The sequence below is a fragment of the Antennarius striatus genome, chromosome 1, assembly GCF_040054535.1.
Source record: "Antennarius striatus isolate MH-2024 chromosome 1, ASM4005453v1, whole genome shotgun sequence".
Lineage (NCBI taxonomy): Eukaryota > Metazoa > Chordata > Actinopteri > Lophiiformes > Antennariidae > Antennarius > Antennarius striatus.
In genome coordinates this window covers 23,449,092-23,464,778 of record NC_090776.1, presented here as the reverse complement: position 1 = coordinate 23,464,778, position 15,687 = coordinate 23,449,092, and the positions used below count along the sequence as shown (strand labels likewise).

At 38.3% G+C, this 15,687-nt stretch overlaps 1 protein-coding gene across 2 annotated transcripts in view; it reads left to right on the top strand.

The window, feature by feature from the left end:
• Positions 1–15,687, top strand: part of LOC137593600 (multiple epidermal growth factor-like domains protein 11) — a 118,736-nt gene that overhangs the window by 70,089 nt on the left and 32,960 nt on the right. For both annotated transcript variants that reach the window (XM_068312481.1, XM_068312472.1), the window contains exons 6-10: positions 8,379–8,625; positions 9,142–9,262; positions 9,471–9,607; positions 13,962–14,174; positions 14,802–14,976. In XM_068312481.1, coding sequence (XP_068168582.1) covers positions 8,379–8,625; positions 9,142–9,262; positions 9,471–9,607; positions 13,962–14,174; positions 14,802–14,976 — 893 coding nt within the window. The remainder of the gene's footprint in view (positions 1–8,378; positions 8,626–9,141; positions 9,263–9,470; positions 9,608–13,961; positions 14,175–14,801; positions 14,977–15,687) is intronic.

Below are 15,687 nucleotides of genomic sequence, written 5' to 3'. Positions count from 1 at the left end.
GTCAGAACCTGATTGGCATTAGATCTTTTGTAAAATGGCCAGTCCAGTGTTACTGCTGCATATTTCTTTCTGATATCTGTATTCCTTTTTAAGCGTATAGAGACAAGTGATTAACTCTGATTCCTCCAAATAAGCAAATAACCACAGAAATGTCTGTATGTTATCCACAAAGTCCTGTGTTTTTACTTGTCCACCAATTTGATTCGAGTCAATCAGCTGGAAAATAAAGTTCAGTCAAGAGGCATACAACACCAGCACATCATGATCCAAGTAGGCTTTTTTCTACTTGTGATTGGACACTTTTGAATGCAGACTTTTGCTGTCTGGTTCCCCACTTGGTTAATCACTGTAATTTTGTGGCCCACCCTATGACCATATTGACTGGTGAACAGAAGTCATCTAATCAGGCAGATGTCAGAAGTGGAGAGAAATGTTTTCAATATCAATTTGATACTGTAGAGGTTTTCTTTGTCTAACTGGTAGAAATAGTCGATTCATGGTTGTACAAGAAGCTTTAAAAGGTCTCCACAGCAGGGAAACCTGACAGCAGGCATTTAGCCAACATTAACTTGAGTACTGACATATATGTATATACTGTATGTTTGGAACTCTGTAATGGTGAAACAGAATGCTGTGATGGATCATCAGGAAATCAAATGTGCACAATTAAAAAACACTCACCCAACAATGAGAATGTAGTCCTTTTCTATATTCTGTCATGATGATTCAAAATCAACAATATTTTTAGTCAACATGTGTCACATCTAAACAAAACTTTACTAAAGCAATAAAAAACAAAAGTGAAATGATTCTAAACAGCTTTTTTGGTGTGATCCAGGTGTCCATGAGGTCCCACGTTTATTTTAAAAGATGTATATCCACATTTTCTACATTTGAATACATACATATGAGCCTGACAAACAACATCAACAACCATTCACCCTCTGTGCAAAAGGTAATACTCTCCTGGAAGATGAAAAGCAGACCCATTTGACATTGTAGTTTTCTCTGATGGGTGCCGTTCAACTTTCAGGTTATAGATAAACTGGTATATGATCATAAGTTTCCACCGGTCTCGTCTTGTAGCAGAAAAACTTACGTTAGAGCTTGTGTGCCTTCCTCAGACAAGATGTTCAAGGTGCAGTAATGATGCAGCCGATAAAAGCTACAACTACAACGATTTCAAATGATTACATTTTTGGGGCATGTAGAGACTTGGCTTGATCTTTACCAACTATATGAAGTCCTGTCGTATTTTGTTTTTATGTTGTTTAAAATAGGTCCCCCATGCCCTTGCTTGTTAAGCAAAATGCTGCAACAGTATTTTTATATGATACCCCAGAAATACTTTGTGTTCCAATAAACTTTACCTGGATTTGGATCAGAGTGATGCTGAGTTGATAATAACCTATGAGCTGTTCCTTTAGATGATTGTAGTCCAGTTACGCACATTGAAATGTTTTGTTCAAACCCATTAGGTTTGCTCAGTGGTTTGCTGGAAAGATGAGACAGGAGCATTTAAAGTGGGTGCAGCAGACAAATTATGAAGACATCAATCAACCATGCATAGGTGTCACCTTAAGTACATTGTAGACCTCTTTAATACAATCTCATACAGTGGTACAATAGAAAGCGTAATCACGATCTGTATCTACTTCAAATATGAATTTCGTTCAGAGCTTATCACTGGAGAAAGAAAACTTAGACATCCACTCAAAGTTAAATGACTATTTGAAAGCATCTCTCCTGAAATCTTGTATGGAAACGTTTACACCACTTTGTAATAACATGTATTTTCAGTTGTTGCAACGGAATTATTTCACAGAAAGCTGTTTGAAAAGCACCAGGACAAACTGTTATTTACTCGACACACTTGGATACCCAGATGAAACCTGGATAAATACACGTAATGGGAAACAAACATAAAAATTATAAGGAACTGCCAAAACAGCAGAGGGCAGCAAAACACCATAGTAGTGTTTATGTAGCCTTTTCCAAAAAAAGGAAGAAGAAATGGCAACATCATAGGCCTGTACCATAAAGCTTGATGAACCTAGCCAGGCTTCCTCTTACTTATCTGGCTTCACTTACCGAGACATCCGCACTCCGGATTTTCGGTACTATAAAGCCGGCTATCAACTCACTAATTCAATTCAGGCTTGTCCACTCTAGATCTGTGTGCGCTCACATAAAAAGGGCGGAGGTTGCTGCATGCGACCAATCACAAACATGCAACAAACCGGCCTGAGCCGCATATTTCACAAGGGAGGAGCAAACAATAATAATTAATAAATACGAGCAATCTTCTTCTTTTCCTTTCGGCTTTTCCCTCCAGGGGTCGCCACAGTGAATCAATTGCCTCCATCTAGCCCTGTCCTTTGCATCCTCTTCTCTCACACCAACTACCTTCATGTCCTCTTTCATTACATCCATAAACCTCCATAAATACGAGCAATACAAATCAATAATCCAGGCAAAAAGCAACACAGTTGCAAACGGCGCAAGGATCACTGGCAAAAAATTTCCGACTGTGTCAATGCAGAACTTAGTGCCATTATAATATTACTTCCCCACTATGACTGCACCTGTATATCTGACTACAGTAACATTTGTGTGTTCCATAAATGTATGTACGTACGACATTTTTCGTTATGGCAAGTGATTGTAGCCCCCGCGACTTTATGAATAGCTCTACATACTGTGTTCTTCCCGAGGTTTTCGGCATCGCCAACAGAATACATAAAAGTACCTATGAATGAATGAATGAATCAATCCATGATTTACTTCAACAAATAATTGATTAATGGCATTTTATCTGTGACTTGCTTGTAACCCATCCAACAAGGGATTTAAGGAGATCATAATAATTACGAACATCACTAAGAAATATATTAACTGTGACTAAAAACCTCAGTGCAATGAACACTGTGTGCGGGACTGTCAGCGCTTGGTTGCGGTGCGTTACGTACATTACTGTTGTAAGGCTCCAGCAGCTGACAGATGTAATGTAACCCCTCTCCCAAAAACCTGTACCTTTCGTACAGTGATTGTTCAGGCAATTCCAACGGATTACAGCGATCTCTAAATATTATCTCGTGCCTGAGCGCTCTTCGCACAAGCTGTGCACCAAGATCCACCGGGTTCTCGTAAAACGGACAGCCCGTTTTCCAAGAGAACTGATTGGTAAGTAGGTGGGGCTGTTAAACCCCCTGAGCTCTGATTGGTCAGTAAGTGGGGCTGTTATACCTGCTGAGCTCTTATCCCGAACTTATCCTGCTCCGGAGCAGGTTATGGGTTCAGCATAGGTTACCGGGACAACGTAGCCCGATAGAAAGTCAGCCACCTTTATGGTACCGAAAAGCCAGGGTTAAGCCTGAAGTTCTCTCGCTAAGCTGTAATCCAGCTTTATGGTACAGGCCTCAGATCCTGCCTCATCTACACTCAGTTCATTCCCTTTACCTGCTTTCCTCCACACACCTGCAGCCACTCCCCAATCTGTCGCCACCCTTCAAAAGCCAACTCAGCCTTCTGCTCTCAGTGTTCGCCCCGACTCTCCAGCCTTTGATTCCTGCCTGTTGTTCTGATTCCTGTTATTGACCCAGCCTGTTTCCCGGACCCTGCCTTACGTCGACCCTCCTTTGGATTTGTCTGCTTGGTTTTGGATTGCCTTCCTGTGTATGACCTAGTCTGGTTTTTGGACTCTGCCTGTTCGTCTGTCGTTTGGTTTGTTGGACTGATCACCCGGTACCTCACCCCTACCTGTATTATTAAGCCTATTCTAAGACTTTACTTGCCCGTTACTCTGTCTGACAACTAGTACTGTTGTTGTTGACAAAACCTTAGCAGGACACTAAGCCAATGCAGACTAAAAAAAAATCTTGTTTTTTCCGTATTCTTTGGTTTTGTTTTTTTCCTCTTTTAGTTCTTTGCGGCCCGTTAATTCATGCAACAAGAGTCTTTTTAGCTTTGGATGATGAGCTGGAACATTCTGTAGTCAAGAAAATGAGACAGAAATAAAAAGGTTAAGAATTTAGTTGTAATCCAGATGTTTGTCATATAGACACGAGGGAGAAAAGAGCCAAACCTCTTCAGCATCTCAGATTTTACTACTGGCCAAGACTGACTAGACAAACCTAGAAATGTTCCTTCCCTTGCCAAAGTATATCACACAGCTCTTAATTTAGTGCAGAAAGTTCTGTGTAGTGCCAGCGAGCTACTCTTGATCAAAGTCATTAGTCACTTGATTTGGACTCTTTGCTGCTGAATAATTGAGGCTGTGAGAGGATAAAGGATTCGGCTGTGCTAGCTCACTAGTTAAGAGAAATAAAGAGAAGTCCCCTCTTTGAGGGAGAAAGGGGGGGTAGAAAGGGGGAGAGACGGTAGGAGTAACTGAGACGGGGAAGGGAAGAGATTAAATTAGAGAAGGAATGGAAGACGGAGAGCCTGATATATGTTCTGTCCGTCCACCAGGGTACTTATGAAACATTTAACACTAAAATATCTGTAAAACTACCACCCACATGAGGGCAGAGAAGTCTGGACAGTTTTGCCCATCTCTCAAGCTTGTTTGAACATCCAAGACTTTTGCTTCCAACTCAAGACCATTCTTTTAGAGCTCCTGGCACATTAGTTCCCTTCTGGGGAGTGCACTTCAACCCATGAGAATATATCAAAAAGATAGTAGTGCTTTGATTAATGTTATCTGAGATGATGTAATGCACAATAAGATGTTCTGTTTTTTGTACTCGTTTTCATTTAAAGTCTTCAGGTTCTGATTTATACCAGCAATGAATTGATTTGCTGGTATAAACCTGTGATATATTTTCTGAATTGAGACCCTAAGAATCTGTTGAATCCATTCATTAGTGTATGTAAAGGAAGGGAAAAGGCTGAGAAAACTTTAATATGAGTCCATTAGAACACAACACAAAAAATTGATTCAGCATTGTTGATGCAGTGACAGGGAGAATTAAAATATTAAATGCTGAATATTCTACTGTTTCAGCCTGAGGAGAGCACTGTAGAGAAGGAAACTGCATCCATCACACTGAGTGTCATCGCTGATGTTTGTGGTATTTTGTTCTGAACTGTTATCATGTCAAGTCAGGATGAATGTGGACTGATATCTGAGTGGAAATGTATTCCAAAGAATTAGTTGCAGTCAAGTGCATCCTGCCTCGATTGTGCTTCAAATCAACTAGTTTGTACAGCAATTCCAGGAGATAGAATTGTTTATAGCTGTTCCATAATACAGTTAAATATTAGGGAGGTTACTGAAAGTGTTCCCCTGCAAGGTACGATTACATCACACTAGATGAAGTTAAACTACAGAAAAAGCTAAGTCAGCGGCAGTCTGAACTTTTCAGAAAAGCCAAGTAAAAAAAATTTTTAAAAAATTATGAATTTGACAACATGCGAGTGATCTAAAATTATTGCCAGCAATCATCCTGTTATGTATAGGAAATTAATTGTAAAATTAATTTATCAAATAGGCTTGAACAAGTTGTTAATGAAAAGCAAACAATTTAGAGCATCCGACTCTTTTTGGCAGCGTGAGGAAGCAGGAGAAGCCAGAAAGAACCCACGCAGACACGGGGAAAACATACAAACTCCTCACAGGAAGGAATCAAACTCTGAGTCTTCTTGCTGTGAGGTGACACCCTGAGACGCCACCAAGGTGCTTTATGATGTGATATAAATTGTACAATTAAAAAAGATCAGAAAAACAAATGCCGTATTGGCCCGTGTTTTTTGTATTGAAATAAGACTGAAAAAGTGGGGGTCGTCTTACATTTGGGGTCTAGACATTATACCCATTCACAACGCTAGATGGCGCCAGATATCTTTAAAGCGAATGCTGAACTTAACACCCCAGGTCAAAGCGAACCCCTGTCACAAAGCACGGAGAAGAAAAATAAAAAATAGCGGTAAGAAAGAAAAGAAAATGAGACGAGAGATAACAGAAAATAGAGAAACGTAGCGACAATCTGGAGAAAAGTGGGTCGAAGATCGGCCAGGTTAACCGGCAGCTGAGGAGAAGTTATGATGCAAACTTCAAGATGATGGTACGGCAGCGTAGAGCTGCCAGACCAAGAAAATAAAAACCGGGAGGACTTTTTCACGTTATAACATGAAAGTATCACGTTATTTTGTGATAGTATCACGTTATTTCGTGATAGTATCACGCTATTTCGTGATAGTATCACGCTATTTCGTGATACGTATCACATTATTTCGTCATCCGTATCACGTCATTTCATGACAAGTATCACGTTATTTCGTGATACGTATCACATTTCGTGATATGTATCACGTTATTTCGTGATACGACTTTTTCACGTTATAACGTGAACATGAAAAGAAAAGTGGTTTTATTTACTGTCTGCTGGCCATCTGTAAATCATGGCTCCTTTACATGATGCCATTAAATTATATTTCCTTCTTGGCTTGAGACATGGTGAGATTTTGCAGTTATTGGGCTCCGTGGATGAGATTTATATAAGCATGCGTACCCTAAGAAGAAATTTGAAAGACATGGGGCTATACCGGAGGACAAACGAGTCGGACCCTCTTAAGTAGGCGTCGTTCCTCATTGATAAGCTGGAGGGACACGGCCGGCTGCATGGATACAAGCTCCATCATCTCAACTGCATCCAAGCTGGATATGTTGTCACCCAACATACAGTGAGGCATTTGTTAAAGTTTCTCAAACCCCGTGGTGTTGAACAGAGACGGAGAAATCGCCTAACGCGGCGCATGCACTTTAACCCAGGGTTAACATCTTATCACGAAATACGCTGCCGTACGATGGTGATAAATGAGGCAGAGTCTTCAAACAATTGCAATGTGATCGAATATATTGAATATATTTTTGTAATCATTTGTTTCAGATGTACTGTAATTATTTTCTGTATAAAAATTAAATTTGGTGTTCAAAAAGTCTTTTTTTCTAACTTGAGTCTTGAAAAAGACGGGGTCGTCTTATAATCAGGGTGGTCTTATTTTCGGGCCAATGCGGTAATACTAGCTCAGCTCCTTGGTCCGGATCTGCCTCCCCTCTTTCCGGTTCAAAGAGCCAAATGAAAAACAAACCAAAAAAAAGCAATTAAATCATAACTTCTTTGGCAATGGTCAAAAATAAAGATACCTGGTTGTTTTCACTAATCGCTGTTTTGAATAGAATTTAATTTGCTTAAAATAAGTAATTCAACTGACAGATATGAGAAATCGAAATATAAAAAAAATTTCTGCAGCTGTGCCCAGACAAAAGGGATGTGTGAAAAGGAAATAAAGAATATATACAGTACATATATAGTTTTTAAAATGTTGTTTAAATAAAATTTACTTGGCTTCTTTGCCCTGAAGTATCACTCGGTATGGGGATGAAGAGATCTCAGACCAGCTGGCCTGGTAAACATCAGCATGCTGCACGGTGATTAAAGTTTCCCACACATCCGAACTTTTCAGCCTGTCACCTCTTCCGTCATTTCAGCTCAACGGCATTCAGACTTATCAAATCTGATCCCCTCAGGAAGATGTTCAAGGTGCCTCAGCGTAGGTGAAACTGCCAGAGAAATGCTAAATGTTTGCTTGTTCATTAGGACATGGGATGCAGTGCATAATTACTTGGCATGTCTCTGCGCTGGACTGAGTTGTCTAATCTGTTGATCTGCAGCTGTTCAGAACCAGAATATTCCAGTGTACAAATGACCAAAATCTACAATAATTTTTAAATTTTTAGAGAGTTTTATAGACACAGACGTCAAGATAACAAGACACTAATCAAATAACAATAAATTATGCCTGTGTACCTGGATTGTACTCTTAATGCAACCCACGTTCACATCTTTTCTAAACAATGCTACTCTCTTCTTCTTATCATGATTTCTCTGACGTCCAGCAAAAACAGGATTACAGTTCTGCTGGAATTTAGTCTCCATTTTAGTGTGAATAACATTATTTTATTTAATACCATGCAGCAATCTGTAATCATTATTGATATGATTCAATTTGCATGTTAATTAGCACTGTGTTCATTATGAGAAACAAAAATCTTTTAAATTGGAAAAATGAACAATATGTATCCAATGTAAAATAAATGCTTATTTTTGCCTGGATGTTGAATCAAGTCATTTGATAAACATCCTTTTTTTTTTACTTTCAGCAGTTTATAATACTTTTTTTTAAATTTAAATTTATAATCAATAAATTAAGAAGTATTTAATGTTTCGTCGTCTTCACATCTACCCTCACCTTCCTCCTTTCTTTGTTGAGCAGTAACTCTTAAACTATGACTTCGTTTTCAGATGTGTATGAATCACGAGGCATCAGTGATGATTGTAGTTTTAAATCTGACTGATCCGTCCTGCCCTGTCCAGGCTGTGAGAGTGACTTCTGGGGGCCCCACTGCACGAACCGATGTCAATGTCGGAACGGAGCCAAATGTAACCCGATCACTGGAGCCTGTGTTTGCACCGATGGCTTCCAGGGGTGGCGCTGCGAGGAGCCCTGCAACCCCGGCCTCTACGGGAAGGATTGCTTACTGGAGTGCCAGTGCCTCAATGGCGCCACCTGCCAACATCAGACGGGCGAGTGCCTCTGTGCGCCCGGATACACTGGAGTGTTGTGAGTAGCTGTCAGAAAACTAAAAAAAAGTTTTTCTTATTTTGTTATTTTTGAGAAATGTGTGGATTTCCAAAAATAAAGTAGTGAAGGTGAAGATATGTTACTTCTTAGCCAGGTGTAGGAGGTGATGGTGATCGCCTGTTTATTTACATATCTGTTTGACAGTAAGATAACTAGATAGATAATTCAACATTTTTACATGATTTTAATTGAATTTATGAATGAATGGATTTTTGGTAAAGTAAGAGTTGCTTAAATTTTGAGGTAGAAACACGGAAAAATTAAAATGGTTTAAAAAAACCTTACATTCCTCTAGCATAAACTCTATTTGATGTGTAATTTACATGAAGTTAAGTGGTACTGTGAATTTAAGTTTGCGTTTGCATTTGTTTCAACTGATTATTGTATAACTTGTCAGTTATAGTTCATGCCTATTCTTTGCCTCCTCTAGGATTCATCCATGGTTAGATGTAGTGAATTTGAACTGAAACTCTTGCTTCTTGTTTTTTCTTGCAGCTGTGAAGAACCTTGTCCTCCAGGTAAACATGGTTCCCTGTGTGAACAGCGCTGTCCCTGTCAGAATGGAGGAACTTGCCATCATGTTACGGGAGAATGCTCCTGCCTTGCTGGCTGGGTGGTACGACCTGCAAGGAAATTCACCAGTCTTCATGTTTTAGAAAGCTCAGCAAATAAAATCTTATTTTGTTTGGGGGGTTTTGTGAACCAGAAAAGTTTCCCAAATCACATTTATAATCATCACAAAAAAAATAATTTAACTTCATACCACTGAGAAGCATTTTTATGACTGAAACATCTAAACACTAAATATCATTTTCTTTCATCAGGGTCCGGTTTGCGCTCAGCCATGTCAATTTGGATCATTTGGCATTAACTGTTCTCAGGAGTGCACATGTCGTAACGGAGGCTTGTGCGACCACATCAGCGGTCAGTGCCAGTGCACCGCCGGATACATTGGAGAAAGGTATTTAACAAAACCAATGAGACCTTGTGAAGCTTTACTGGACCTGCTGAGGGAAGCAGCTTGATATTTATTGAATTAAATGGTTATTGGTCCAAACGCATATAGAGTCATCTTAGAGTATAGTCATTATAGTTATTAGTTTTTATTCTAATAAATATTATGTATTCCAAATTTCTGTCTTTTTCTCTCCATCTAATCAATGAAAATATTTTAAGGACTTATCCTGGCCTCAAGGGCTTCTATATAGGTCTATTTCATCAAATGTGTGATAACTTTGCCCTTATTCACAGAAATTGTAACCCTTTTAGTCCAGTCATTAACATAATTATTGCCATAATAGAAAATGTATGTGTTGTATCAACCACTAAAATTAAACAATGTCCTTCAGATTGGTTTAATTCCCTTTGTTGAAGCTGGTTGTTTTTGTCTTTTTGTTGGCAGGTTTACTCAAAAATTAACAAATTTGCAGAGGTTGAGTATGGCCTAAAAAAAATCCACCAGATTCAGTTTGGTTTCAAACTTGACAAATGTTTTCTTTATAAATATCAGTATTTGTATTAGTATCAACCTGTATCAAACTAGGTCAGGTGATTCTAATGAAATGGGTGAGTTTTCATGAGTAAAACCGTTTTGGCACTCAGGCTTTGGGTACAGTGAGGAGCTGCTGTCAGGGTTGTGATCTGAGTGAAGTCTGGTTCATTCTGCATCATCTGACATATAAATGTCGAAGAAGTTAAGCAATGTCTCTGTATGGTTCTTGCCATTTCTGCCCCATTCTATTACAAATATACAATACTGCCATGCAAATCATGAAGCCTCTGATGACCAAACAAAATATTTTTGCAAAATCAAAAATAGATTAAATTTGTAAATTATTTCACTCCTAAATATCTATTGTGTTGCTATCCATTCGCCAGGTGAATCTTGATTTTTTTTTAATGTGAATGTTTAACGAAATGTCTCACACCAGCGTTTCACTAAAGAATGCACAAACTAGAAGTTACAAACTCAAACTGCAACTGGAAATTGAGTTTTCTTTTTCACTCAAACATGATGCACATCATGACTTATTCTTCTCCCAGACTGCCCACTAACAAGCCATAAGTCGTAAACAACTAGTTCCCTGCTGTGGACGCGAGACTTTTATGCAACAGAACTCTCAGCCCCATGTTTAGATTTTATTGCTCTAAAGGAACTCAGTAGTTACAAAACAATGCAAAATAGAACAATGAGACAATAGAACAATGTCAGTCAGATTGCTTATTCAAAGTATTTTCTGTCACGTCGGTAACCGATTCTGTGACTGGGACAGAGATGCCTTCCAGTGGATCTCGCAAATGTTTACCTTCGATTTGATGCATATTGGTCTTCATCACAAAGTATGTGGATGTGTGTTATTAGTCACACATAGAAAATACACTCAAGGCAACACTTCATTTACAATTCTATTACATAAAACAAAAAAACAAATATTTGTTTTTCATTAAATTTTAATTTTAATTGAATTAGTAACAAAAACATAGACAGAACAAAACATCAAAAACATCTGCAAAATGCATCTCCTTCATCAGAGATTATAACAGATTCATTTTTGATAGACAGACAGACAGACAGACAGATATTTTCACATATGTTGACTGTTTACAGTACATCTTTATGTCGGGAATTAAATTTTAACATTCTTCCACATGCTGCACTAAAGCTCATGAATTTTTATGTCCACCCTTTTCCTTCTTTTAACATCTTCAGATGATGGAAATTTTAAGAAAGTGTAATTTGATTGTTGTCTCTTTTATATCCTCCGTCACCTGTCACGCTGTGCATTAGTTTAAAAAGACTTTTCTCCAGCCTCAATCTCCCTCCGGTCAGCTCTGTCTCTCCCTTCCTTCCACTCAGTCCATCTTTGTCTCACTCCCTCTCCATCCTTCTACCAATTGAGCCAAATTACCTCCATTCATTCATGCCCCAGACAGGTAAATTAGCCTACATGGAATAATTCCTATATTGAGTTCTCCTCCACCCTGTCCACGTTCTAATGGAATTAGCAGAGATAAGAGTCTTGAGGAAGTTGGCATGATTTAAACGTGACACAAAACAGAAGTCCTCACCGAAGCTTTTTAATTGAGTGATTTGTCTATTTCTTAATGGTTTCATCTGCGGACGTGTTGAGAATGATACAGAGATGTCAGCCTAAGTTAGGCTTTATCTTAGCTGAAATAATTTCCTGCCTGTTAACTGGATCTCACTACAAAAACCCGTCAGTTTCTTGGGTTAATGTGTATCCTGTTGACCTTGTAATTCTGTGAGTGCACGTGATGTGAAAGCACATGTGCTCTGTGAAGACAATTTGAACAACCAAAAGTAGAAATTCACCCATCTTTAGCTTGAACCTTTATACGTAGACAAGCATCTTAAGTAAAAATTCATTCATCTTTTAAATTTAAAAAGTACTGACAATGCTTAAAATAACATATAACAGAGCCACATATAAAATATAAAATTAAATAAAGACAAATTAATTACAATATAATGTTTGCATACTTTAACTTCCTCATATTGTTCATCGCTGTATTTATAGTTTTACTAATAGACCTGCAGATCAAGGGTGTCAAAGTCATTTTCACCATAATGGCTGTCCTTAAAGGGCCAGATGTAACTAATAAATGTAATTAAATGTAACTCAATGTAATGCAAAATAAACGTAACTACTCCTTAATGTTATATAACTCTGAATTTCTTACTTATTCAAGTTACAAACATTATAGTTGCACAGGAAAAAAATGTGTATTTGTTTCTCTGTTATAACAAATCATTTTAATTTATCAGATTATGAAACCCATAAAACTCCATCAATCAAGTATCAAACTATCCAACATAAAATCAAACACAATTTAGGACATTGACTTTGTTCAAAATGTTTTTGTCAAGGTTAAAATGGGCTTAATTACTGCATTGTGGGAAATGTAGTTTTGCCCTAAGCACCTATTTGACCTATTTATGTTTAGACACTCTGACCTTTTATGCTCTCACGGTCCACATAAAATGATGTGGCGGGCCACATTTTGTCCCCGGGCCTTGAGTTTGACACATGTGCTCTAAATGCTTACTCTGGAACTACACACAAACTGATTTCAGTCAGAACATAAAGTTGGGAACATAAAGTTTTACTACTTAGTGCTTTATTTAAAATGAGTCACAATTAAGTAATCATTTTATCTGAAGCCCTTTGCTGTTATTCAGGGATTCACCCACCATCTGATCATAAGGAGGAATTGTGGTTCACATGTGAAGGACGCTCTTATTCTGCTAAAAGTCACCATTACTATTTCATAGAATTTCACAGGAACGTTTCTTATTTATCAATTTTCCACCATTGACTAATAATTATCTGAATTTATGTTGAATTATTGATTAACATGTAGCAGACCAGTTTTCATTTTCATTTTTATGAGTGTTCTGCAGCACATTAAATTGGAAACGGAGAAGCTGTTCAACATTTAATTTTTAAAGACTTAACCTGCTCTTCAGTGGACAGTGTTCAAATGAATTAAGTGCATGCAGCTCCCTCAGTTTATTGCTTTTTCTTTTACACATTGCCAGGCTATTTTAAGTACTGAAGGAAAGAAAACAAATTTTAGTTAATTTATTTAAAATGCTATATATTTTAATATAATTTGTACTTTTTGTAAGCAATGTTCAATTTATATTTTTTTTATTTTCGATTTGTGCAAGCAGTCTCAGTCAAAATGAAAATAATTTTTTAAGCTATGTCCAAATAAATGTAGTTTGCACAGTGTGAAAGAGAGAAGTTTACAGATCATTTTCTCAAATCCACAGTCCTCTGGCCGCACACACACACCCACACACACACACACACACACACACACACACCCACACACACACACACACACACATGCAAACTAAGATGGATATATTTTGATAAATATCTAGGTTTATGAAATGAATGTATTAAAACAAAAATAGGTCAACAAAAAATTGTTGACCCATTTTTTCCAAGCCCCATGGCAACACAGCACTGACATAATTTAGCACCTTGACAAAGTCAGTGCAACGTGTCATTTTGAAACAAGGCTTAAAAGTGGTTTGAAAATAAAAAAGATCAAAATCACCAAACATGTAAACAAAGCATATCAATATATGGCACGGAGTAGAATGGCTCAGTGGAGCACAGCAGCACCAAGAGAGCACAGTCTTACTAGTCTGCCTGACCCATGAACCACCTCCACGAAGTTTCATGGAAATCTATCTTGTGTAATTCTGCTGACACAGAAACAAAATGCTTCATACCTCTCATCACCATTTCTGTTCCATCACTGTTTTAATGTCTACCCAGATGCCAGGATGAATGCCCAGTTGGTACCTATGGGCCCCAGTGTGCCCACAAGTGTGACTGTCAGAATGGGGCTAAGTGTTACCACATCAATGGGGCCTGCCTGTGCAACGAGGGTTTTAAGGGCCCCAGCTGCCAGGACCGGTTCTGTCCTGCAGGCCTGTACGGACTCATCTGTGACAAATACTGCCCCTGCAGGGCTGAGAACACAATCAGGTGCTGGCTCTTTCTTTTAAGTTCTTCTCAGCTGAAGTATTGATGAGGATTCAGTAAAATGTAATAGATTTTTTATAATCTATCTATCTATCTATCTATCTATCTATCTATCTATCTATCTATCTATCTATCTATCTATCTATCTATCTATCTATCTATCTATCTATCTATATTTTTTCTTTGTACATGTATCGTTTATTACAGTGATGTGCAGTCAGAGAAGGCAGGTGAGGCACTGCCTCACCTGGCTCGGCTTGCTGAGCTGGCATGCTATACAGAGAGACTGTAATGCAATCTCTCTGTATGTCGCTATTAAAATGTTCAAAGACGTTTACTCAATGAACTAAATTCCCATAATTTGTCTTATGCATCTAATGTACAGTGGGGGGTTTTTGCCAACAACTGTAAGCTACACTTCAGGTTCATATTTTTGTAAATCTAATTATGATGAAATCAGCCATGAACCTCACCGCACGTCACTGGTTTATTGTATTGTATACAGTATAATGTGTATTGCCATTTGTGTTTCATTTGAATGTGAATGTTCTTGAAGTAAACATGCAGAGGCTGTTGTTTGTAACCGTGTGCCTTATTCTACCAATGACACGTGCTTTCTTTCCCTCTCAGCTGTCACCCTCTATCAGGCGAGTGTACTTGCGCTGCAGGATGGGCAGGGCTGTATTGTAACGAAACCTGTCCAGCAGGTTACTATGGCGAAGGCTGCAGAGAGCTGTGTGCCTGTGCCAATGGGGCCGACTGTGATGGCATCACTGGGGCTTGTACATGCGCTCCAGGGTACATAGTAAGTATAGAGTCATGCCCATGCATCTGACTGTCTGTCTGTCTTGCTATCTATCTGGAATCCAACTATCCCACAAGATGCATGTTGATTTCAGTATTAACCACATGTTTTACTCCAACTTTAAATATTGCTGCCCATCAAACTAATCTGTCACCGTTGCTGGGCAAGCTGTTGTGGTAGTAATTTTAGCATTGAAGTTAAATAGTAAAAGAAACCAATCCAGCTATCCTAATTAATTTAACAAACTGTTTTAATTAAGATATATAACATTACAGAATATTATAATACATTTATCACCAGCTGTAGGTGTGCTCTGTTGTTACTACTGCTGTCATTACTGCTTTTGGTAGAATACAAAACTTAAATGCACTTCCACCACTGTTTTACAAGCGATTTCTTTAACAAGGAGCCATCAGCTATTAAAAAAGAAAGTCCAAAATGAAACATCCAGGGCTGACATCCACTCCCACTGCAGCTGTGCAGTCCTCAAATTCCACATTGCAGCAGCTGTGTTTTCATAACAACACACTAAAGCAAAAGCAAGCACAGTAGCATCAGTGAATTACAAATGAGATAAATCCCTCCCCTAGAACATTAAACAATTTTCAAATAAAGAAATATATAGTATTATGTCTTCAGCACACACCTTTCGCCCCTCTTAATAAAATACGACTGTAGTGGTACACCTGGGACCTTGCAATGGTACATTTC